This window comes from Cydia splendana, chromosome 2, assembly GCF_910591565.1.
Source record: "Cydia splendana chromosome 2, ilCydSple1.2, whole genome shotgun sequence".
Taxonomy (NCBI): Eukaryota; Metazoa; Arthropoda; class Insecta; order Lepidoptera; family Tortricidae; genus Cydia; species Cydia splendana.
In genome coordinates this window covers 20406488-20434482 of record NC_085961.1, presented here as the reverse complement: position 1 = coordinate 20434482, position 27995 = coordinate 20406488, and the positions used below count along the sequence as shown (strand labels likewise).

Below are 27995 nucleotides of genomic sequence, written 5' to 3'. Positions count from 1 at the left end.
ACATAAGCTCAAGCGATATATTTCATACTTCACATGTAATTCAGGACGAAAATGGCTTCTTAAAACCCTGCTTGCAATTCAAACGCGCGGTAATTAATTTGTTTCATTATAAATAGAAACATAAATATGAATCCCCATATTAAGTGTAGGATATAACTAGCGAATTGCTCACCTTGCCTTGTCGCGTCTGTGTGTTGACTTAGGTTCGATATTACAGCGGGGAGGAAAAGCCTTTTTCTATTTGCATACCGGGTGTTACACTTCTGAAGTAAGAAGACAAATTTGAGGGATCTACCAGATAACTTTCTACAGTCATCATTTTCCTCGCGTTATCCTGGCATTTTGCCACGCCTCATGGGAGCCTGGGGTCCGCTTGACAACTAATCCCGAGAATTGGCGTAGGCACTAGTTTTTACGAAAGCGACTGCCATCTGACCTTCCAACCCAGAGGGTAAACTAGGTCTTATTGGGATTAGTCCGGTTTCCTCACGATGTTTTCCTTCACCGAAAAGCGACTGGTAAATATCAAATGATATTTCGTACATAAGTTCCGAAAAACTCATTGGTACGAGCCGGGGTTTGAACCCGCGACCTCCGGATTGAAAGTCGCACGCTCTTACCGCTATACGGAATACCGAATTTAAAAAGAATGTAAGCCGCTATTCAATGGGTAATCTTTTACAAAATAATGATGATTAAGGTAGGTAGACACATAGTGTATGTAGGTATGATTAAATATTAATAATTTCCCATTTTCCAATGCAAGGTTTAATTCGGAGAGAGGATTCGTAGAAAAGTTTTATACCTAAGTAATATTCGAATGGGTACGGTTTATTCTCAGATTTTACAACTGTTCAAGAACCAAATATTGATGTGCAGTAATTATTTACATGAATAGGTACCTATCTTTAAATGTCAGTGCATGAATAAGATTAGGGCTCCAGGTAAATATTACTCGTCGCAGCATGTTTTGTATATAAATAATATGTTGTATGTTGTAATCCCAATCTCTATGTTAAAATCCCAATAAAAAAATTAACTAATTTCTCAGAAATTTTATTTTAGTTAAGAGTATCTTACCAGCTATGCGAGTATTATCTGTTCAGATGTCGGGGTAATCTTTCATGGCGACCGGTTGAGGCGATTAAATAAATATTGACCTACTAATTGTTTTTGCGGCATTGATGGCGAGCCCTGTTGACAGAGGCGGTGATGGACGAGCTTATTTTTTCATTCTAACCCTTTTCCCGTCCCGTCCCAGTTGACGCGCCGACATGTTGAAATTATGCACAAACCAAAAACATTAGGTACCTCGTAACTTTTTAGGCACCATTTTAATCATCGCGATTGATTCGGCACTAAAACTTACAAATTGTTAAAACTGCATTTTAATTAAAAACGCCACTCGCTATGTTTATTAGGGTTCTTTATGCGAAGAGCGCTTATATGACCTAACTATTAACCCTTATATTATTATTTGGCTATTAAAAAATAATGAGCATGCACAAAGCCGTGACGAGTGGCGAAAGACAGGAGAGGCCTTTGCCCAGCAGTGGGACACAATATAGGCTATAAAAAAATGGGTATACGTAAGTAATCACAATATGGCAGAAAATAATTTACGTACCTAATCTCATTTTATTTCATACTAAACTTGACATTTTGGTCGCACTTTTGATGTTTGATAGGCAATCTTGTACCATCGCCCACACTATTAACTGTCCATCGGTGGACCTTATGGCTATTGTAATAAGGTACACTGATGAACAGTTAAGAGTGTTGCTGTTTGTACGTTGTAGATCTCTGTATTAAGCGGCCTTTCGGGTCCTCAGGTATAAATTTTTGTCATGATCAGATCAGAAATTTAACTTATTGGCCCCTCCATAGTAATTGGGCACTCTTAACAATGCAATAGAAGTATTGAACTCGAATGAATAAGACTATCTGCCTTCTTCAGAGTGGCCAATTACTATGGAAGGGTCAACCCTCAAGTCACTCTACTAATGTTTGATATACCATCACCTTGCGATCTAATACGCCACGTTTCTTTTGTACCTACACATCACACAATGGTCTGGTCAATACCAGACAACGGTCCATATACCTTACCCATGTACCTACTCTTCAACATACTTTCCTGCAAACAAGTTGACCAGTATAGTAAGAGCCCTCATCAAACCGCGTTTTGGCCTTCTAGATCGATAACCTCTTGATCGTGTTAGAACTAAAAAATATAATATTTAGACTAATCTACGCTTTTACCTAATTTAATTGAAATTGAAACAAATGTACCAAATTTATCGCGGAACAAACTTCAAAAATCTTGGCAATGCCGAGAGGTGCCCCTAGCTTCGATGTTGAAAGTAAGAACTTCGCTTCGCTTCCCTCGATAGTTCGATAAAATCCTATACCAAATACTCTAACGAAACAATTTCGGTAGAGTAATTGCTAATCAAGATACAGCCAACAGTTCTTAAGTCCATTAGGCTTAACAAGAATTATTTATAGGTTCGAAAAGGCTCACAAAATTTAACGCTTTATTCATAAGTAGGAACGGATCTGTTGGCACCAGAGGGTATTTTCAATATGGGTAATTTTGCCGGGAACACAAATAATTTAAGAGCTTTATTGCATGCTCGGGGATTAACTCTATATGAGCACCGAATGAAAAACGAGCGAGCAGCCGAATTGCTCCCGGCGGTTACAATCAAAACCTCTTGATATTTTATCTTAATTACTTCAGGATCTTTTCGAGAGTAAATCCCTACCCTTATGTCGTCCATCGTCGCGTAGCTTTATGGGCGGATTACTTTTATGACCAGGATTAAAGTCCCGTTTGCGAAATGTTTACATCGCAGAACTCGAAGCCGCTAGCCGTTCATGATAGATACTCGTAAATGTTCCACTTATTATCTATATTTTTCAGCTCCACGATTTCTCCCGGACTTGTAAACAACGGCAAATTTTAAATCGCTAACATTCTTTGAACGACCTCCTAGAAAACAAAACTGTAATACAACAAAGTACTTTGAGAATTCTTCGGTAAAGTATTGAATTATTAACGTTTTGCGCTGTATTATTCTTTAATAATATCCACATAAGGGTAGATTTTTTTCTTGAAAGAAGCTATTGTATTGTATTGTATTTGAATACGGGCAAATTAGGTTTGCAAGTTGCAAAACAAAGTCGTACAGAAGACCCGCGCTTATTTTACAGCTAGCATTAGGCTGAGTTGGATCCATTTTGTGATGCACACTTAATATGCTCTGTTTCCTCTGTTTTTAACCGGCTTCAATTGCAAGAATAGGTTCTGTATTCGCTTGTGGCTTCTTTATGTATGTTCACTGATTGTTCCGAGCCTCGTGGTCCGATATGAGTAATTCTTTTTTTGTTTGAAACTATTTATATCCAAGGTCCATATCAATTTGGTTTTGATCTAATAATGTGATCCACGAGGAATTGAGTGAACTCCTTAATTTTTAAAGTCATATGTATGTAGATAGATGATTTAGGTGTTTTCTTAAGCAACTCAAATATTTTCTCTTGAAAACCACCAATGTGATGGAGTGATGGTTGTATGATGAAGACTACAGATGATAGGTATATGGAACTTAACTTACATTATTGGATGTATTATGATTTTGGATGTAGGTGTTTAAGAACTGGCAGACTACTATCTATAGTCTAGTGTTTAAGTTTTATGACGAAAAATGTATTTTCTTACTTATTCCTGATTTGAATACGACATCCATGTTGTCGTTACACAAATTATAAATATTTTTTATTACACATTGTAACTATGATCATTCACCTGTCCAATTTTAGAAATTAAAACGCTCGTAGCGCGTAGCCACGGTTTTGCCGTATGTAGCGCGTAGTCGCTACGAACAGCGTACCCGACAGTCGGATTCTTGGCCTGAATGTGTTAAATAATTATTAATTTGCCAATTGTGTAATGAATGGCTTCATCCTTTCTCCGCTAAGTAGCTCACAGGCAGCCCCTACGATATGAATCCCCTTCGCTAAGGAGCTCCATTCTTGGCACCGTAAACACATTCTTCGACACATAGTTGCCTCCTGATGTTGCAACTAACGCCGTAACAAACACTTTACTCGGGCGCTCGAGGAATTTGTCAGACTGCTCGAAGGAATCCAGCTCGGAGCTGTAAAATGTTACCCCGCTGCGCCCACCGTACCTCTAACATAAATATCTGGCCTTTACTTTAATAACATAAAGCCAAACCATGGCTTTAAAGCGGCCGCCTAAAACCCAGAGCCGCTTCTATATTGTGGCAAGGTTTAGCTCCGTACCAACGGGATTTATTATACTCAAAGGATTATGCTTAAGCTTGTATTGTGTAAGTATATTATTGAGTTACTATTTCCAAGGTTTTTTTTTATATTATTTGTTGATAATCTAGATATGTATATTTATTATATTTTTTGACATTTACACTTAGTAACTTAGTTGCACTTTCAAGAATTATTTACTAATATTTTACCTTTCTTATAGATTTTGTTGGTCATTCATAATACATTTTATAGGTAAAGATAAGATAAAGATAAAATATAGTTTTTCAAGTAGGCATATTACAATGCGCTTATGAACGTCAAATAAAACTACACCGGCTCCAACCCTACGCCTCTGCCTCGAGAAGATTTAAATCCCCCCTCAATTGGAGGAGGGTATCCCAATATGGGACCGGCAACAAACTCGGCGGGACACATCTTTTCAAAACATTACATCTTATAATTATCATGCATTACGAGTAAATAAGTAGGTATACACAGTAGGTACAGTTTTATATAAATTTGATTTAAAAAAATATGTACATGAAATCATACAAATACGTAGCTCTTTCACAAAACATATTAAATTCTTACAAAAGGAAAATAAAATAAAATAAATAAAAGAAATCAGAATACATATTATATAAATCTGACTGATTGTTACGAGATACCTACATAAAATATTGTTTTCTTATCTGAGATGTCTCACCTATAACTCTACACATTATTACAGTTTCTGGTTTGGACCATGCATGTTTGTCTGTCAAGTAGTCCTCGACTCTGTAATAAGCCTTCAACATCGATGGCTTTTTAAAGTAATTCTTAAGAGCTGGAAAGGGTAATCTTAAAGCATTCTCAGGTAACTTGTTATAAAAATGAATGCATTGCCCAACGAATGACTTTTGTACCTTATGGACACGAAACTTTCTGATAGCAAACTTATTTTTAACAAGCTTTTATTAGGTCGACCTGTATGTAACTAACATGTAATGGAATCTAAGGTAACTAATTTAACCATCTTCCAAGGATCGTAGCGTCATGAAAATTGGCAGCTGTATGTAGCTCTGATGACAATACAATAATATGGTACTGTCGAACTGATCTGATGATGGAGACAGGAGGTGGCCATAGGAACTCCGTGATGAAACAACGCAACCTAATTGTGTTAGGGGTTTTTAGAATTGTCTCGATGAGTATTAGTTGTCTGTCGTAAGAAAAGTACAGTCAGCGATAAAAGCTTGTACCAAAAATGATTTTTTTGCCAAAAACTTATTATTTGTAGTGTTATAGTTATGGACATCAGAATTCTTAGTGAAGGAGTATAGATTCTTAACAACATAATTAATACTATCATATAAATATGGAAGCTACAGGTAAAATATTAATTTCTTTGAAAAGTTCTCTTAATAATTCACGCTCGTAAGTTATATAGGGTCATTGCGTCAGTTTACCGTCCAGTGCCTGTTTCCGTCCACTTGGCGTAGTTGCTACAGAATTGCGTATAATTTGAATATATATCCTGTATATTCAAGAAATGCGTATAATTTAAATATATACCTACATGTGAATGAGGTTAATTAGTATTTGTAAATATAAAAAGTTATGTTTTAATCATTTATCTTTCCGTCGGTCGGGGACGAGCACTGCAAGCCTGAAAATAAGTAATTAGACGCACCGCGTTTCGGAAACGAATCGTTATTACCAGGAAAAACGGCCCCAGCGCTTTGGTGAGTAATGCGGCGTCATAACATCGTTTACACATCGACTAATGGTACTTACCATTCCATTTCTGACCGCAGCTGCACTACTGGTACTGAACGCGTCGGTGTTATTGTCAAATTCCATAGTAAAATGAACAGTAGTGCAGCTGTCGTTGGAAATGGACTGTCACCTTACGCTGGCAAGCAGTAGCGTTTTACCTACGACAGACATGACTTGCATACATACAAACCTTAAATTTGATGTGATAATTCATAGTTAACACTGAAAGTTATAGAAACGGCCACTTAGGGCCACTTGCACCATTCATTAACCCGGGGTTAACGGGTTAAACATGGAGTTACCATGGTTACAAGTACAATTTGACACTAGGTTAATGGTTTAACTGGTTAACCCCGGGTTAGTGGGATGCGGATGGTGCAAGTGGCGCTTAGAGATCATATAACAAAAAGAGGCATATCATTTGTAAAATTATAACTTTAACACCACTTCCAATAAAGAACATCTCCCCAAAATGCACGCTAGATGGCGCTGGCGTCAAGATACATCGCGCAAAGCGTTTGTCTTTCATTATAATAGAGTGTTTTAGTTCTAAATTTTATTTTTCTAGATTTTACAGATTCGATTTCGATAAGTGACACGGTTTTTAAGCGAAGTATCAGCTGCTCTGTGTATTTTCCTTCGGGAGATTACTAACTTTTTGAAACCCGTGGTGCTTGCTTCTTTATACCTTTTTTCTACTCCAGCACTCTTATTTGTAGATTAAATGACTGCCAGTGAAATTGAAATCAACTTCATAAGAACTGCAGCGCGACGGGGCCCGGCGCGGCGCAGTGTTCTATGACCCTTTCAATTTACGACATAGTTACGTAATGTGCCAATTATCGCACTAGTGCGGTAACTAGCACTATACGTGCATATGTCGAAAATTTAAAGGGCTATATGTACTGTAAAACGTTGTACAATATACGTGCGAAAAGGTAATTCGCAACTCGTGTCGATTTAAAACACTTCCTTCCTACTTTTCGCACTTGTATCGTAATGTACTAATGAGTTATACTTTCTTAAACTAAATGCCTCTTTATGTTACGTGATCTCTGAGTGGCCTTTTCTAAGAACTTTCAGTGTTGCCTATGAACAATTGAACATAAGTATGTCTAGTAAGATTTTTTTTGCAATAACACTTAGGTAAGTGTAGGTACTGAGCACGGTAAAAATTTCATAATCTACGTGTATTTTTGATAATTAGTGGTTGATCTCTGCATCGTATTGATGTTTATCAAATCAGCATTATTACATTAACAGTTTTAAGGCAACAAATACAAGTTTTCTAATCTAGAATATTTTTTTCGTTAGCACAGAATGGTACACACAAAGCTGGAAGCTGGAAATAAACAGATAAATAGGCAAGCGTTTTTGCACGTACGAGTTGCTTTCCATCTTGTTAAGTTCCCTGCGTCTTTCGTGTTGACCTAACTCAAGTGAAATATTTTTGTAGGATAACAAATGCCTCGCTTACCTGTTGATGCCTACGCGGCATACGGCCGACCAAGGCGCGCAGCGTGACGAGGAAAAGAAACGTGACTTGCAAACGCCCCGTGATTACTTACTTTAATCAAACCTGACACCGGAGCCGTGAATGGAATATTAACTTAAGAAAAATCGGTTGGACATCTCATATAAAGATTGATAATATTTGGATCTGTCAGTTAGATACATTTTTCTGACAATGTCGTTGGGTCAATCACTGTAATGTTGATATCATGTGCTTAAACACTGGGGTCTGTACACTTTTATTAGGAATCGGATTTGTTGTGCAAAAAAGTGTCAAAAATAACAATTTAATCCAGTAACTTTGTCGACTTTTGTAACGTGGTTCATTTGCGTCAAATCCGGTAGTTATGATTTTTGTGCAGACTTGTTTGATGTTGGCTCAATGAAAAATCCAAGTTTGTGACCTCGAGCGCCGAACGCAACATAGTCAAAAATCGAAAAATACCGCGAAAATTTCGGATTAGTTTTTGAGAGTAGGTACTTTCTCAGGACGTTTTTAAAGTAGGTAGACTACATTTGTTACAATACGAGACTAGAATTGTCTCTGTAAATAGATTTAAGTAATAGTTTTCGAGATCAACTGCCGTATTCGAACTTCAAGATATTCACAAGAGACGACACGTACTAGATCCATTCTAGATACGTTATAGTTTAGATATCAACTAGTTATCTTTTGCAGCGCAATTCGGGCAACCAATGTCACTTTTTCGTTAGATAGAGTAAGATATCTATTAGATGTGAATTGGATCTCTAAGTCATATCCTGTGGAAATCGTTCAACAGTATCTCCAGAATCGCGCAAATGTCAAATTTGACAGGTTAGATCTTAAACATATCGTTATCGTATCTTGGTGATGTCTAAAAGATGTCTAATAGATGTCTATTTGAAAATCCTTGTAGAATTCAATATCTTTTTCGAACTTGATGTCGTACGCTAAGTGAGTGCAGTGAGTATGCACTTTTGTCTCAGGCGATGCCGCTTGTTCCTAAAGTCAAACAAAGCTGATTTGGCCCGGTAGTCACGAGATCGTACCGAGCCTACCCCCCAAAAAGGGTAGGGTCGGCTCCCCAGGTCCAAACTATGCTATATTCTTCCCACCCATAGCCCACAAGCTGACAGAACCTACTATGCACCAGAAAATGTATGTGAACAGTAGATGGTAGCACTTGCTTTGCTTTCCGATTCAGGCCACAAGATGGCAGACCCTCCAACGTGCAGGGTCCCTATATGTAAATACTTACTTTGCTATAATATCTGTTATGTTATGACGCTAGCATGCTCCGCTGTTTGGATGTAAATCTCGTTTACTTGCGGTTCGCAGTGTGCAAAAGGAATTTGCAAAATGCATGTGACATCGAGCAGCCTGCATAAGAATTTACACACTAAGGAAATGTATAAATAAGGAAGTAGGTTAGGTATGTCTTGTCAAATATGTAAAAAAAAATATGTATTTTTGTTTGACAAACATTTTTTGATTCTTCTGCCACCTAATAGGAACTCAACTCAACATAGGGTCTAGATATCGTTAAACCAATGAGGTTTGTCTCGATACTCCATTCCACAGTAAATACTAAATATAGCATACATTAATTATCTTATCTTATAAGAAACCATTTATTGTTCTATTAAATCTGTGGAAAAGGCTGACTAATACTTGAAAATACATAATGCGGAAGCAATATTCTCGATATCATATCATGTGCCGGGCAGAAAATATCGGCCCGATTCTAACTTTAAGATACGTCAAATATTACGACAAGATACGATATGGAATAGATGTGTCAGTGTCAAAAGTGACGTTTCTTCAAACAAAAACGCCAGTTTTGACACTGACATATCTAATCTATATCGTATCTTGTCGTAATATTTGACGTATCTTAAAGTTCGAATCGGGCAGAATGTATCCTATTTATTTATACATGCGCTCGGCTGGACTTTTATCAAAGTAGTTCTGATGATGCGTACTTATCGAATTTTTCGGACCTTCCTCGTTTTAGATGTTAATATAACTGATGCCAATAAATATACCACACAAAATTGGGCAAGGGGTTCTTAGACAATATAATATTTGAACTAATACGGACATTATTTGTGGTAAACGACGGTTTGATTGATCCGCATCATTTAGTTCATTTATGCATATTAAGTTGGAGTAAAAATAATTTTTTTTTGTTCATTTCGGTATTGTCATCAGGTTTTCATGCAAAATTTCAACATTCTCGGCACCTTCAGGTACCGCATTGAGTTTGAAATGTTAGAAAACTGGAACGTCTGAAAGTAAATATAAGTATTGATTGATTCACGATACAGATACGAATAAAAAAAAACAGTTACATCGCTCCACCCAATTGGACTGCAATGTATGAAGGGATTAACACGCAATTTAATACGGTTATTGATTATGCGATTAATGGTTAATATGCCATAATAAGACAACAATACGTACCTATTAAACACATTTGTTTGGCGCTGTGTTTAAGTTTACGCCGGTACGGTATAATAATCATTGTAAAAATCAAGTGGCGAGTTTACCTGCGCCTGACAAATACTTGGGCCGGCCTGTCGCTCCGCGCGCCCCTGGAATTTTGTCAAAGTCACTCCGCCGCGCACCCTGGAATGTGAACAATATGTCTTCATGCAACATTCACGGACCCCTGCCCGTACATTATTAGCCGGAGGGACAACCGTCTTATAAACTATAGGATTCCTGCCACGTACCTATTGGCAAAAATACCTACCTACCATTTTCGTTTACAGAGTAGGTACATGCATATATAGCTGAAGGCTTTAAGATTAAGTATCTAAATCCATTATTAATATAAAAGAAAGATTACCTTCTCCTGGAAATGTTGTTATTGCTCGCTGAAATAAGTTATTATGGGTATGTACGTTAATAAACGAAATGTTCTCTGTACGAGACACGCTTTGTTCTGTTTTTTACGTATATGCCCTAGACAATATCATTATTATAGAGAAAACAGGTTTCAGAGACGATTCTCGTTCGGTTAACCCGGGCGCACATTAAATGTTAAGTTAGTTGTTTCCCGCGGGCGTGCTGTAACGATGTTTTCCTTTGTCCGCATTGCTGCGCAACTATCTCGTTAATGTTCTCAATTAATATTGTATTCGAGTCGCGTTCGACTTCTAATACGCTTGGTTACATGCCTTTATGGTATTTTGCAGCCGGTATCTAATTGAGTGGAAGCCAAGTTATGGTTACAATTTGTAACAATTTGCTTTGGTGAACTTTGGCCAGCGCCTTAGTTTGCGCGCTGCATTTCTACAAAGATATTTATTAATAATGGGTATTTAAAATACTCGGGGCTTGCTTTGGTGTGTTTTGTTTTAATATTTTGATTAAATTTGGTTCGATTTAACACTGGACTTGATATTTTACCGATATGATACTTATACACACACACAGTCACATAATAAATATATAACTTTCCACATTTTAATTTAATTTTGGTAGAGGTGAATTTTTTTTCAGTCTCCCGTTGACCACAAACGCAACATCGCGATGTAAATTCACTATAAGCGATATAATCCGTTACAAATAACTTTATTTCATGACTTTTATGAGTAACTATCGTGGTAATCGAAGATAATATTGTGACTGTTTAATAGGCTCATTTTTTATAAATAAAAAGCACAAAACTATCACCTACAAGTCCTGCGATGACAGCATGGTTGCATTTTTATCGCCTGTCACTGTCGCACTTACTCAATTGTTAGAACGTGACAGGCATAGTGACAGGCGATAAAAATGCAACCGTGCTACCGCCGCTGTAATCAAAATCGTATTTTACGTAGACAAAAACAATATTGATGCTGACTATACAAACTTATGCACTGGGATCTAAAATGTTTGTAATACCATAAGTAAAATAACGAAACCATGATTTTTCTATAATGCGAGGCTGAATAAAATAAAATAAAACAACCGTAGTAAAGCGTTACCCTACCACCCTTAATAATGTGGGAAGGAGCTGAAAACAACGTGCGGCTATACAGTCCCGTAAACAGGGTCGGGGCTCGGGTCAGTCAGGTGAGCCCGACTCTCGGTATTACGTTACATTATCAACGTTATATTGGGTATTATGAAGGTAGCGGGAGATCACGACTTTGTAACTCGTCTGATTTACGTTTTCATAAAAATGCTGCTGGTGGTGGCCGGTTATATCTACTAAGTTACAGGCGTTGAAGTTTTTGCAAGTAGGTTTATTAGTGTTAATTATTAATTAGGTACACAAACTTATTTATAACAATTATAACGTAAGAAAAAGTGACAACATGATAATTTTGTTTGTAGGTGGAGAGCTAAAATTTAATGACTAAATTATGCAACGAAATATCTAATTATATTATATAATAAGTGTATTGTATGTATGTATCTAATTAAATTATATAATAAGTGTATTGTATGAATTGAAGAAATCGAAACAAAAAATGGGGAACATAATGGTTTAGTATTAAGAAGAGCAGAAGGAAATATAAAACAAGTGACGTTATACTTAGTTTTTTTATTATTTAGGTACACTGACAGGTGTCATTTCAATACAATTTTGCGAGATTTGGCGTCTTTAGGTAATAAGTTATATGGAGATGATTCTTGTCACCCTACCCATCGAGTTCAAAAAATACTAAGTATAACGTCACTGGGCAGCATTATTTAAAGTACAAACGTCTTTTTAAATTGGTTGTTTTAGATGGGTCACTTGTCTGTGGTGATTCCCCCGGACATCACAGACGACGGCGGTTCCGAGGCGAGCGCGCTGGAGGGCGGCGCGGTGGAGCTGCGCTGCACGGCCACAGGGGTGCCGGAGCCGACCATATCGTGGAAGCGGACGGGAGGGCGCAACATCGTGTTTAGGGACGACAATGGGAAGCAGATCAAAGGTAAGTTTTAACACCGTTAGAACTAATAAAGCTACAATTCACAAACACACACACACACATACACACACACACGCGCGCGCGCGCGCGCGCGCCTTCAGCTTTCAGCTGCTAGTGTATTAAACAATATAAATATTCTATAAAAATTACGCAGAAGTAAAATATTGCAATCTTTGTTTGCAACACGTATATAATTCCACTGAAGTTGTAAGTTGGGCGCTGCGGTGGCCGCCTGGCTATCGTCGTGGTATAAAAAAACCTAAGTTCATTAATGGTTGCTGTATCACTTACGCAAGCATAGCGTAATGCTGAAAGCTAAACATGTACCTATGTACATATATAGGTATAATTTAACGGGATCTCGATAACATATCGATTGAAGAAGTGAAAAGCTCTCGACGCGGCGGTCGTTCACGTATTTCTGTAAAATGTGCTGGAATAAGCAACATACCGTGGCGCCACATGAAAATGTAATTTTGCTATCTGAAAGAAGCGAAATTGTTCTAGTCTTCAACTTGAATTCAAAAAATAGATTTTGGCTAGAACGCACAGATTGCAGACAATGTGTCTGTGACACGAATAAAAACACGAATGCTGGTTGTATAAAGTTTATAAATCATTTATTCAATAACGGTAAATTAAACTTTCTTTTCTCTCAGTTTCAGTAATTACCTGACATAATATGTAATAAAATAACGCTCAGGTTATGGAGTGATTAATGCACTATACGCTTACAGTAGACAGAACACCTGCTTCAAATTAATGACAATAACAATAATCGACGTCCGCCTTAAAAGCATATAAAAAGAAAGAAAGACATAAAACGTCAATTTTCCTTTGAATTTTATTCGCATCGGCGAGATCCAACTAAGTGGTAAAAAAGAAACAAGACTTATTTTGCATTCAAAGCCCGCTTCGAGCGGGCGCAGGTGCCGCCATGGTTAAAACATTGGAGTTTTATGGGATTTATTAAGATATCGCTCTTAGCTTAGCTATTGGAAACAATTTCATATAAATGTGTACTTACACGTTATGCGTGACTACGTAAACAGACATGAACAAGGTCGAACTTCATTTAACGTATTAATATTTTTTGTATCCTTAAACATTTCTAAGAGATGTCCGGCCTTTTAACGCATTTCAAAAGTGGCACTCGAGGTCGACGTCGTGATAAAATTAATTTCCGTGAAAAAACCTTGTTCAAAGAACTCAATTACTACTTAAACAAAATAATGTTGCAATTCGGGTCCCCGCCAGGAAATTAAATGAACGGATTAGTTAGAGTTGGCTTGACAAAAGGTTGTTATCTCTTATAGTTATAATGATACACCCTTACGATCCATCCGACGCTGTAGGTGAAAAGACAGAGTTTTAAGCAATTATAGGACTCATTTCAACACATACACACGCCGTTGTCCTTTTAATCGCATATAATCTTCCAGTGTAATTTATACTCTAAAATTAGAAGCGCTAGGTACGAAGTTGAGAACCCTTAGAGGGGTATTTAAAACCTTTTGTAGGCGTAGTATCGTGAATTTGACCCGTTTTATTTAAGCCATTAAGCGTAAACAAAAGACAGCGAGGGCTCGGTAAACAGAGGGCGGTTGTAATAGTTAACAGAGTGGTGGAGGCTGTACCTTGTATTAATTGGACATGTTATACACGCTCTGCTAAGTAAATATTGCCGATTTGGTTAAACAGAAGCTCTTATTGTTTTTCTTTCTTTTCTTTGGGAGTCTCATTTCTTTTATACTAAAGCTGTATTACGGAAGCTTTTGCTAAGTGTGTGCTTTATTTCAATTGTTTCTTGTAGGGCTTTTATTAAGTATTTTGTCATTTAATAATGGATTAAGTGAATACTTACATAATATATGTTATTCTTTTTTCATTTTTGTTTAACTACAAATCTGGAATAATCTGTGTTTTCAAATGTGTATTAGGATATGGTATACTTGAATAATCATGATTTCCCTAAAAAATACTAATCATTAGCGTGAAGTGTGTACAGTGTGTGTACTACATTAATTTGTAGGAATGTATTGATGGCGTCACTGAGCTTCAACAGGCAACACATGTCATGATGAAAACATCCATACATCTATCTTGATATGTCTCTGCATAAGTACGTTCTTTATGTTTGTTGATCGACGTTTGGCGTTGACGTTATACAACGAATATATTCATATAATCTCAAAACTTTACAATAGATATACTCGTATTAGACCAAAATACTACGTATTTCATCAATAAATTGTACATCGATGTCTTGATGAGATACTTTTCCGTCATTTCGGCAGATCATTCATAAGCATCTTTAAATAAGATCACAGTCTGATGCTATTCATTTTCTTGGTAAAATAACATCACAAACAAATATTAAAATCTGATAAAAACGCCATTGTTGTGACATGTCAACCAGTTTTGTCACTATTTTTTGCCTGTAGTTCTATTTTATTTAATTTTATGTACCACTGCACGTATGTATGAGTCAAAAATATTTTCTACACACATGTTGGTAATTAGTGCCGTGTAGTTGTAGCTAGTATGATTGGTTTATTACGTGTCTTCGCTTCTGGCGAGACCACGCGCTGAAGCCTGAAGTCGACTTAATTAAAGCACGGGCGAGTTATAAAACGTAACAAGTAGATTATTAAACCCGTTACTCAAATCTTAAGACAGTTTCAGGGAGGGCGCGTTAGTTTATTTTAGTTGCGATAAGCTGGTTGCGATGTAGATATCTATTGATGAGTCTTATTATGCAGGCCCTTATACACTTAGGTATGTTTTGGAAGATTTAGTGTTCTACAAATAAGTAGCAAAATTTATTTTATTGAATTTGAATTTTATAGTTATATTTCGAAGTCTAAACTGCACAGCTTAAAATAAAAAAATGACTCATTTAGACCTTTACAATAAACTATATGAAAATCTAGGTCTCTTCTTTAAAATATATCTTGGTTAAAATAATACCAAAGTATAAAGACGAATGATTTCTCTTGTACCATTTGGTACTTATTATCACTTTCTACCGATTCATTCAATCATCCGCCACTCACAGGCGCAGTTCATTAGGTCGCTGGCTTGTTGAAAAGGTTGCCTTTGTCGTCTGCTCGCGCCGGCCAACTTCAAATGTGTTTAAAAGCAGAAAATTCCGCTACGATAAATCGGAAAACAATTAGTTTGCGCAGTATAACCCGTAATTTGGCAAATCGCAGCCGACTGGAGTAACAAGTTGCCAACGACATGTCGCAGCCCGACTTTATAACCCCTTAATAAAACACAATTTCATACAATGCCCGCTTTTGATACTGTACGCGTTACGTAGTCGCAGTATTTTATGTTTACGCTCAAGATTTAGGGGCGGGGGTCGTAAGCCTTAAGTAATAAAGTTATAAATTATTTCCATTTAACTTAATTTGACAGCTGATATTAAATGGCGAACTGGTAAGCGTATTGTTGGCTATGGCGTATATACCGATTAACTCTAAGCACGGCAATAAAGATTAAGATGTTTCCAGAGTACTTATACCTACTTGTAGTATCTTTATCGACGCTGAGAATGTGTATTGAATATATAGATATAGGCTATATAGCCCATGATGATTCATAATATAGAGTTGTGTGTGCAGGGCGTTCAATCTTACACCCTGCAGTCTAAATACTCGCGCACAATAACTGTGTGGTATTAATAGGTATTACTCTCGTGAAATGGTCTGACTACGTGAATGAACTCCCTGTCGAGGATTTTTCATCCTGACCTTACTGTAGTTTGGGATTCTCTAAGAAGTGAGTTCTTCCCTAGCTAAGCAGCATCCTTAGCCTATTAGTGCCATTTGCCAGTTGTGCCAGTGCTCACCATCAAGCGGCTGTGCACTTGTATGCTGCCGACTTACTAAACAGTAATCAAAGTGTCTAAGTAAAAATGTGTTGTGTGCAGTAATGGACGTCTTCAAGGGGTCGACGCTGGCACTGAAGGGACTGCAGCGCAGCGATATAGGCACGTACCTCTGCATCGCAGCCAACTCCGTCCCGCCTACGAAGAGTCGCCGCTACGAGGTCTCTGTGCATTGTAAGTAAACATTTCAGAATGTCATGAGTTCATGACTTTATGAGGTTAACGTCAAACGTTAGGTTACGTATGTACTTAATACTCACCCACATGGTTACCCAACCAATTTGTGTAGGTACTTGGCTTTGCTCGTAAGCAAGGTTACGCAGCCAATAAGTTAGTGTGTGTACGCACAGTCGAGTTCACAAAAATCTTTACAAGCCAACAACGTTTCAAAATGTTTTTACACGCCTGTAAGATACTGACAATTTGGTCGTGTATAGTACATTGTAGGAGAGGACGGAAAACCGCTAAAAGATGGACGAGTGCGTTTGAGGGCCGACACGTCAGTGGAGTCCCTCAAATAATACGAGTCCATCTTTAGCGTTTCCGGCCGAGGCATTACATACTGCTTTTCACGACTACTGCGAGGAAATAAGAAAACATTTGCATAACTATAAGTACTAGCCCGCGATTTCTCTGGTAGCAAATTACTAGCCACTTGTTGTGCTGTCTCTTGAATTTCGGTAGGCGTCAGCGTAAGAATATCATTTTCTTCACTAGAAGAACTCATTTTTATAGCGAGCGTAGATACGTGTTTCTTGTATTTTTTAGTCAAACACAATTTACACTATCCAATTCAGTAAGTATTTTCAGATCCCGCCTTTTTTACTTTTTTTATCACTTTTAAGAGGCGTTTTTCTGTTATTTGCTTCAAACCGACTCTAAACTTAGAAGCGTTTTTGCTAAAAAAAACACAAACAGCTACAAAAGTAAAAAACGCCTTAAGCGTGAACTGAATGGATAATTGTTAAAAAGAAATTGACATTTCTTTTTTTTTTAAACAAGAAATTGGTCCTATAAATAACCTAATTTTATTTTTGAAGGAAATAGTTGCGCCAAAAAAGACCTTTTATTGATTTTTATGTTTTAAATTATGCTCATTGCTGTAGCGAACAGTCACCAAATGACAGATGATGATAACAATGAAACATTGTAGTAGTGGTGGTTCAGGTGCTACAGCTATTGCCTACTTTCCAGCTTGGTTTTAGACCATCTATTGCCACATTTCCGAACAGTGGCGTGAAAAAAATATTTTTGGAACGTTGGCTTGTAAAGATGTTTGTGAACTGGACTATACCTACCCTCCATACAACATTTTCTTTAGGGTTTAAATTGCATAGACCAGTATATAATGGTTATAACGTATAAAGGTTAACTTTTATCAACTTTTATGTATTGTGTTTACTGAAAAAGTTATATCACTAGTACGTCGCTATGCAATTGAAGTTACGCTCTCATTTTAAAACTACATGTTACAGCCGTATTCGAACAATGAGATAAACATTATTTTTTTCTTCAAACAAAAACGTCACTTTTGACACTTGTTTGACACTGACATATCCGATCCATATCGTTTCAATATCTAGTATTTGACGTATCTCATTGCTCGAATACGGCTGCTAATATGAAGCATGATACTTTACATGAACATTTAAGTAACATAATATCTATCAGGCCTATTCGGATGTCGAGATAATCACAAGATCTTGAGACGATTTAGAGATCAACTAGATCTACATTTGATATCGACTAGATGTGACTTGGATATCTAAGTCATAACTTGTCGAAATCGTTCAAGAGGACCTCCAGAATCGCGGAAACGTCAAATTTGACATATCTATCTTACAAATATCTTTAAATTATCCGTATCGTAACTTGTTGAAGTCTAGTAGAAATCTAATTCATTTTCCGAATCGAGCCGTATGTCTGGCAAATGCTTTTTGTTCCTAAAATTTGTAAAAAGTTACATAAAGTGAGTAGAAATTTTGTAGAAAATGATCTATAGAGTAACTTCGATTGTATGGGAGCGGAAAAATTTACGATATGGTAATATTTTGAAGCATTATCGACTATCGATATGTTTAACGCGGACTATATGAGTTACGGCTAGTATGAACGCAGTTTTTACGCGACAGTGCTAGTGATGCTATACCCAAAGTAAGTGTCAATACTTAATACGGAATCTTAAGGGGCCCACTGATTAACAGTCCGCCGCACGGTATCGGCCTGTCAGTTGTTCGGAACTGTCAAAATTTTGTTCTAACTGACAGGCCGATACCGTCCGGCGGACTGTTAATCAGTGGGCCCCTTTAGAATACGCGTGGTCAATACGATACTCAAGATTGTGATCGTCAAAGTGATACAAATATGGACCCAGCTTAAAAGATGACTCACTTTAGACCGGTTCGTGTCCGGGCCGGAGCTTCCGGCGCATCTTTTTCTATGGAAAGCGTCACGTGATCGCCTGTCATGTCATAGAAAAGTAAGCGCCGGCAGCTCCGGCCCGGACACGGCCCGGTATAACGTGAGTCATCCTTGATGCAGCATATAGTTTATATACGAATGACGCAGTGCAGATAATATCTAACCATTATATTCAAGTACCTTCATATTTCAGGTTCACTATAATAGTATTAAACTTGTGCTGCTTCTATTTTATGACTTTAACAATGAAGAAACCTTTTAAGTATATACTCGTACCTTCTTATCTATTTCAGATACACTTTAATAGTATTAAACTTGTCCGCCTTCTATTTCATGACTTTAACAATGAAGAACCTTTTACTTTTATAACTGCGGAGTTTATTTTTATTATTTCCTTTCTTATTTATGATAGTTAAGCCGAGCGTAGAAGTGGAACACCCAGTTGTGATGCGGGCTGCCGACAAACAAGTGACGCTGCAGTGCCTCGTCGAGGCCTCGCCCAAGTCGCTCAACACTTGGCAGCGGGACAACTCACCAATCGGTAAGAACTTATTTAACAAGTTCTTATTTAGTAGATAATCATAACTCGTACTGGCTGTATATTAGGAACCCGGTCAATTAGCGCATCTCATTCTCACTCATCCTGATGAAACACACTCGAAGAGACGACAACTGATTGTAAGTATCGATAGTGCCTATTAATTCGGTGTAGTTAGTGCGTGTTTTTAAAAAGCTTAGTAAATAATTTGAACAGTTAAATAAATACTTTTCTTCGTGTCGTCATCGAGTCAGGAATAGTCAGGATCCTATGACATTTTAAAAACCTATCTCATGCAAACTCTCTGTTATTAGCAATAGGACATGAGTCCTATATAACAATAGTAATAATACGTATAGATCTGTCACCCGAAAGGCGCGTGGCACAGAATTCTCTGCCTCTGGCTTGCCTTAGCCGGCCGTCCAGAGTGGAGTCGCGAGAGCTGCGTTCTGCTGTGGTACACGGTAAAAATATGGGTGTAGACAACTTACTCAAAAATATGTCCCATAGTTCTTAATTCACTGACATAAGAGTTATGGGACATATTTTTGAAATGATTTGTACACCCATATTTTTACCGTTGACTGTACGACGTAAGTGGCGAGTTGGTTATATGTTTAAAGTCCAGTGACACCTCTCTACTCTACTCTCAGCCCTCACACCGGTGTTGCCCGTGAGCCATCCTAGATGTCGGATTTTGTGGGGGCCCAACTAGTGGGGGCGAGTCACCGTCTGCCGGAAATAAAATTGCATACCGTTTATTTAGGTAGACGTCCGGTTTTATATTCCATAGCCCAGTACGTAGTCCATCGCTTTCACCCAATAGCCTAGTTCATTTTAGATTCCATCAGCTCTGAATAATCCTTACACTACAGAGCACCCTGACGGGTGCTGCCTCTTCGTGTGTCACATGGCACGGACAAGGGCAACATTCGCTCGGATATATCTCATTATAATGTCAAAAGAACCTCTACGTGTTGGCTTCGCGTACGCCTCCTAAATGTCCGGAACACCATTGTTCCGTGATGGGTAAAGACATACAAATAATACTTATTAAGGTATTTTTTATTTGGTCTTAATCTACATTACTTAAAAAACTTTATTTTAATAGAATACTTGGGCACTACAATATAAATTCAGTTTGAACAATATATTTGCCAACATAGAATACTTCAGTAAACATGTAGGAAAACTGGTTGCTTCTCTACATTGAAGCACAAAACTTTATTCAAACAAGTATCTTTCGAATGTTTGCTGCTGGGATGTTAGCAAAGTTTATACGTTTTAATGCTTCTTGTTACGGCATAAAGTTAAAATACTCTTGAGATTTCTCGCTTTTTATATTACGTACTTCCATTAAAAAAAAATATATATCAAGGTTGACTGATAGAGAATGCATTTGGCATTAAGTCCGCCTTTTGCACTGACATATTTTTATAGATAAAGATTAAATAAATAAATAAATGAAAATGTTTGCTCCTACCTATGCTTGTTTGTTAGCTACACTTTTTAATTTCTATCTAAAAATATTTTAAATCGACTATCTTTTGTTTTAAGGTGGCAAGCTAATGAACAGTTCGAAGTATATAATATCGGAGGAGATCATAAGCGAGTACGCGCTGCGGATGAACCTGACTGTCACGCGGCTCAAAAAGGGCGACTTCGGCGAATACTCGTGCGCCGCTGCTAACGCGTTCGGGCGTGCTGAGGGCGTCATCACTCTCAAAGGTAAGCCACGAGACAGACGCACACACACTTTGGTGCTCCCGTAATGCAATAAGAGTCGTCTCATCAGGCATCTCGCTCGCTGACTTAAGGTCTTATCAAAACAAGATAAAAGCCATGGACAGGAACCCCTTCATTTTATTAATCTTTTCGATAGGGTTACCCAGATGATATGGTTACCCTTATCATTGTGTTAACCTATCAATATGGAAACACTTATAATATGGCGCAATGGCCACAGAGTTTAAAACAACTTCATCGAGTTTTAAAAACACTTGCTAGGGTGTGTTTTTGGTATCGTGAGCGCTTACTCAAAATTAACTTTTTTTGATTTGGTAACCCTTTCGAGTAGGTAAGTTAATATGGTTTCCGGACATCCGTCCGTAATCTCTCTCAGAGGATCTGTGAAAATATTCTATCAAATACCCTACCAAAACCCCTTTGTTGGTAGCCGGTTCTGGTCCCTGCAGAAAACCTTTACAAATTGTTAGAATTGACGTTAAAACTCTACGAAGACAATACGCTACGGGCGACGGTGAACCGCTACGAGCGTACTCTAGTGATACGAGAACATTTATTATAAACAGGAGCAGAATTTTAATGTTAACTAGCGGGTGCCTGCGAAATAATCCAGTATAATACAGGATGGGCTAATGACTCGACAGATTTTAACCACGGACATATATCCCCATATGAATTTTCAAAATCGATATATCTGTAATGAAAGGTTTGCGGTGTTTCCTCAATTCGTCATGAATCTCGTAATAAGAACAATATTTGGACAAAAATGGGACCATACTTTCAAATACTTAATAATAAAAACCGGCCAAGTGCGAGTCGAACTCATCCACCGAGGGTTCCGTACAAATTTAACTTTTTTTATTTTATTATTTATAAATTTATAGTTTTCAGATGTAGTGTAAGACGATATTACTTGCCAAATTTCTTAGTTCTAGGTCAACTGGAAGTACCCTATAAATTTTGATTTCCTTGAGAGTGTCGAAACAATAATACGTTTTTAGCGGCATAAACGGCCGTATCTTTTTTTTTTACTGTAAGTTAGAAGTTTGATTTATTCACATGTCCAAGGGACTGTATTAGATTTGAGTACATATATGGTTTTAAATTCAATTCGATACCTCCAAGCGTTCCTGAGATAAAGGGTCTTGACAGCCAGACTGACGGACGGACGGACGGGCGGACGGACAGACGTACAGACAACAAAATGATCCCATAAGCGTTCCGGTTTTTTCTTTTTGAGGTACGGAACCCTAACAAAATATTAATTTTAAATTGTACCGAAGTTACGTTACGGGTAATGTTAAAAGGTTACTTAAACCCAAGTTTACCCTGGTAAATAAAATAATCAGGCAAACTCATACAGTAACTAAAAATAACTGATATGACTTAATAAAAGTAAAAATAAGTCACTCTAGACTCCAAACTGCAATGGCATGCACATATAGGCACTCTAGCCGGAAAACTTAGTTCAGCAGCCTATGCAGTGAGGAGAATCAAACAGCTAACAAACGTAGAGACGGCCAGGCTGGTATACTTTAGTTAATTCCATAGTGTTATGTCTTATGGAATTCTGTTGTGGGGTAAAGCGGCAGATATTCAGACAATATTTGTGCTGCAAAAACGAGCTGTACGTTCCATCTATGGACTGGGCGCTCGAGTATCCCTAAGAGAGAAATTCAAAGAAGTTAACATTCTTACCGTTGCATCTCAATACATACTAGAGAATATTATGTATGTTCGGAAAAACATCCACGAATTCAAGGTTAACAGTGATATCCATAACTATAACACTAGAAACAAACATAAGCTTGCTGTGCCCGCCCACCGCCTCCGTAAGGTTAGTACGTCTTTCGTCGGGAACTGTACACGTTTTTATAACAAAGTCCCCACTGATGTAGTGAATTTACCACTTCACAAATTTAAGTCGCACATTAAGCGCTCCTTGTTAAGTAAGGCGTACTACACTGTAAATGATTTTATAAACGATAGAGATGCCTTTAAGCAGGTAGCTTGATTTCATTAGTATAATAAGAGCTAAATAAATATTGTTTTTTTTTTACATTGTGAATTAAATATGCTAGTGTCCAGTAGAATTGACACATGAGACAATAATGTTCTCGCTTGATTAAATTGTTTAATTTAATTTTAGTTTTGGACACTTGGAGACCTTATACATCTCTAAGTATTTATTTATTTATTTTATTTTTATTTTTGATTGTACATACCTATATTTTTAATGTTTCTGACACTTAGAGACCTTTACATCTCTAAGTCAACTTAGGCTAGTAATTATGTGAAGCTATACTGTCTTTTTATTAGTGATGTACCGACTATTGATTTGGCCGACTAGCCGACTAGCCGACTAATCGGCGCTCGAATGGCCGGTTAGTCGGCCGACTAGTCGGCTAGTCGGCCAAATCATTAGTTTCGTATAAGTTCAGGTGAAAAACAATAGTTTTGCTCCTTAGGTTACGCTATTCATTATATTAGCTTGGCTAAAAGGTGTTCTCTACAGGTCTATCACAACTCAAAGGTCTATAACGGACCTATCACAAGAATCCTCATTCAATTTCCGTCTTTCTTTTATTTTGCGATCCTGAGCAGACCGTCAGCTTGTAATAGGTATTTCCGAGGCTCTATTTCCCGTACGTAGTCGCCAGTTAAGAAGCTATCCCCTGTGGTCAGCGTCTTTACGAGCAACGTGCCCTGTCTAAGTCTCTGAATTTTGCAATAACATTAATAGTTTCTCATGGCTCCACCATTAAAAAAAAACAAAAACTGAATAATAATAAAATTATTTAACTATCGAACTTGCATATGAAATTACATGAGAATCAGTTGAGATCGACCTGTAGAGGAAAACACCAGCCCACCAACATACGATAAAGATCAAACGGTCAATTATATGAACAAAAGTTTTCGTATGCACCCTGAATAGGTATTTTAGTAAAATAGACATAAAACATATGGTAAATATTGACTGTTCATTTCTCTTTTTCTGTTTTTCTTTCACTAATAAAGTGCCGACTAATCGGCCAGTTTTGCCGACTAGTCGCCGACTAATCGCCGACTAGAAATGTGGCCGGATAGTCGGCTTTCCCGACTAGTCGGCGACTAGTCGGTACATCCCTACTTTTTATGTAACATACGAGCACAAAATGCCGTGTCTTACTGTTACATGTTATTACTATTTTAATATTATTATAGGCCGGAAGCTTGAACATGTCATGCTCGCTTAAAAGTCTTTGCTTACGGTGGCGTCGTTAATCGGGTCGCCACTTTCCCGAATGAAGGTTGAGGGAGGCGATGGCTGAGATACGCGTCATACTCGTGAACGGGTGCTGTTTGTGGAGACTGGTCTGTTTAAGCTAACACAAGCTATTATACTTGGTAACTTTATTTTTATTAATTAATTACAGTGAGACGCCTCATTCTGCTCTCGTATGTTTCTTTTCTCTTAATGAATGTATTAATTATACAGGATATTGACTCTTGGAGACCCTATACATCTCTAAGGATAACTTGATAAACTATATAATCTTATAGTTCTGACACCTAGAGACATTTACACCTCTAAATATTATAGATTTTTTTTTGTGTTTTGTATCTGTATTTTTTATGTAATTCGACATTAAGAGACCATATACATCTCTTAGTAATTGTAATACGTTAGATTGAATTGTTAGTTTTATTTTATAAAATTGTTGATGTTATTATTTTTGCTTGTATGTAAATTCAATGATGACGTGTAAAAGTGCCCTTGTGGCCTATTTGCTGAATAAATGTTGATGTTTGATGTTAAATGTTGATGTTTGATGTTTAAAAAATAAATAAAATTAGTTGTTACAAATCGACAAGTTGACTGGTGTCACACATAGTACGCAAGTTCTTATTTTTGTGTAAGTAATAACAAAATACTTTGTCACTGTTATGCAAACATTTCTTTCAGTGTATATTCAGTATGAGCTGAATAAATCAAATTCTGAAACTCAATCATTGGACTAACATCGGAGTGACAATCAGGCCTATTCGGATTTCGAGATAATCACAAGATCTTGAGACGATTTAGAGATCAACTAGATCTACATTAGATATCGACTAGATGTGACTTGGATATCGAAGTCATAACTTGTCGAAATCGTTCAAGAGGACCTCCAGAATCGCGGAAACGTCAAATTTGACATATCGATCTTACAAATATCTTTAAATTATCCGTATCGTAACTTGTTGAAGTCTAGTAGAAATCTAATTCATTTTCCGAATCGAGCCGAATGACAGTAGTGCTCGAGTATCGGCGAACTATCGACCGAAATTTTCCCATGTTCTTTTTTTCAAATTCGGATTTCGGGCCGTACTTTTCGTACTTCGGTTCGTAGGTCGTAATAAAAACAACATTTAGGGGCCTACGAAGTGTAGTTTACGCCTAGATTTCGCAATTTAAATTACACTATTTGACAGAGCCTACCTGCGGATTTCATTATGTTAATAATAACGAAATAAATAAAAATATAGATTTTAACAATAAATAATGACTCACGCTAGACCGGGCCGGGCCCGTGCCGAGGTGTCCGGCACGACATTTTCTATGACGGCTGACCGGTGATCACGTGGTGAAAACTAAGCGCCGGAAGCTCCGGCCCGGCCCCGGCCCGGCTTAGCGTGAGTCATCCTTAATGGTATGTCAGCAATATAAGTCTATCTATTCGTCCGACTATAGCTTAGCTGACTGACCCTTATTTTTAAAGGTGGAGGTATATTTAGCAATATTTTGTAAAATAAAATGTTAAATCAATTTTTTATCAAGCAGATACGTCTGCGAGCGATATTCCAAATTTTGTATTAAAGGAAAAAATGGAAAAATTTACGCTTCCGGCAGGACTTGAACCCGCATCCTCCACAATCCGTGTGTTGCTCTTAACCAATTGAGCTACGGAAGCACACGGATTGTGGAGGATGCGGGTTCAAGTCCTGCCGGAAGCGTAAATTTTTCCATTTTTTCCTTTAATACAAAATTTGAAATAAAATGTTGACAAAATAAATTACGGTACCCTTTACCTACACTCCAAGTAGGGATTAGAGATGAAATCGTGTTGCCGCTCGGCTAAAACCTGTAATGTTGGGTCTCGTTTGATAGGTTTTGAAAATATATTTTAGATTTCGTCACCCTTTTGTGTCATAAATTAAGAACCTACACACATATTTATTTATTTATTTATTTATTTATTTATTTATTTATTTAAACTTTATTGCACAAAGTATATACAAAAATGTACAAATGGCGGACTTAATGCCAAATGGCATTCTCTACCAGTCAACCATAGGGCCAAACAGACATCTACAATTGGTGCAGAGAGAGAAATATACCTATTCAGTGAATATAAAAAAAAGCAAACTATACATATAAACTACATAAATAAATAAAATATACATAAACTACTACATATTTATACAATACATACTATAAATATAATAATGATGGATATTATTCGAACTCTTGTTTTAGCAAATGCTTACGCAACAACCGCTTAAAAGAAAACTTACTTGGAGCTTGTCTAATATTTAGAGGGAGTGAATTCCAAAGACGACTAGCCTGTTTTTATTACGTAATAATGACGTTTTCAATTTTCTCGGAGTTTTGTTTGTAGGAACTCATGTTCCGAGGTGATCCTCTTCGTCACATTTTACATTTTAAGCAGAGCATTTTACGAACCGATATTTTTACATTACCTTTCTATTTTCAACAGAAACGCCGCAGCGTACGACTACAACAACAACGACAACAACAACGACGACAACGACAACACCAGCGCCGACCACATCCCCGAGCACGACGACGCGGCAGCCCAAGCGTCACCACAAGAACCAGAACGTCATCGTCGACGACATGCGCCAGGCGGACCTCGGCAACGCTATCAATCTCTACAACACCAACGCGTACGCCCCGCCCAACAACTCGCTCAACGAACACGCGCAGAGGACAGAGAGGAAGAAAGCTCGTCCCTCCGGCCCTCCATACGTTCTGTACAACAGCGAAACCACGCGTTTGAAGCCCTCACTCGCGCTTGCGCTACTTATCAAACTATTTGTATAAAAATAATTAGTTTTACCTTAGCAGCATAGTGATAAAATATGGCTGTTGAATTTTGTATTACATATTTTGAGGTTGTTAGAATGTTTGCCCATTAACATCGTTATTTAGACGTTATCGGTCAGGCTTAATGTTAAATGCCTTGATTGTAAATGATGACAATAAATAATGCGAGGTTGAATTTTTGTTCTACCTTTATACTATTTCCTTAACACTGGATTTTTGATGATAATGTTCGCAATTGTATGTATCATTTAAGACGTCATATCAGTCAAACGTTAGGTTTTATACACGTTTGACATTATGAGTAGTAGCTAATGTTTTAAAATAAAAGGAGGTGATAATTTCGTAAATCGACAATATAAAATCTAAAGTTTTTAAATTCTTATTTGGAAATGATTACATGTTCTGAATGTTACATTACTCATGTTGTAATAATATAAGTTAACCGTTAATATGATAATAATTAGCGCTATTTTCGTAATATGACAATACGATTATAAAGACAATAGCTGTAGAATAAGGATGTATAGAGACCAACTCATTCGTTTAAACGAACGTAACATGCATGTATATGTAGATGTAATGTAGTTTACTAAATACAATATATATATATATAATTATGTAGTCAATCTTGGCTGAATGGACTAACAAATCGATATCGAAACACTTGAGTATTTTTTGTAATATAACGTAGAATATGTACAATATTTATTATTAGGTATACACATAAAAGTATTGGACAAAAACAAGTTTATTCATAATTTGGTTCTCACCGTTATTAAATGTAGATCTTAATAAAGTTTTATTGTAATAGAGATGACATTAGTTATATTGTTAAACATATT

At 37.2% G+C, this 27995-nt stretch overlaps 1 protein-coding gene across 1 annotated transcript in view; it reads left to right on the top strand.

Annotated features, from left to right (window-relative positions):
* Positions 1 to 27324, top strand: part of LOC134805132 (lachesin-like) — an 84491-nt gene extending 57167 nt beyond the window's left edge. The window contains exons 5-9 of the mRNA XM_063778434.1: positions 12273 to 12462; positions 16397 to 16528; positions 19188 to 19316; positions 20871 to 21041; positions 26804 to 27324. Of these exons, the coding sequence (XP_063634504.1) occupies positions 12273 to 12462; positions 16397 to 16528; positions 19188 to 19316; positions 20871 to 21041; positions 26804 to 27150 (969 nt within the window). The 3' untranslated portion in view covers positions 27151 to 27324. The remainder of the gene's footprint in view (positions 1 to 12272; positions 12463 to 16396; positions 16529 to 19187; positions 19317 to 20870; positions 21042 to 26803) is intronic.
* Positions 27325 to 27995: the final 671 nt, after the last annotated feature.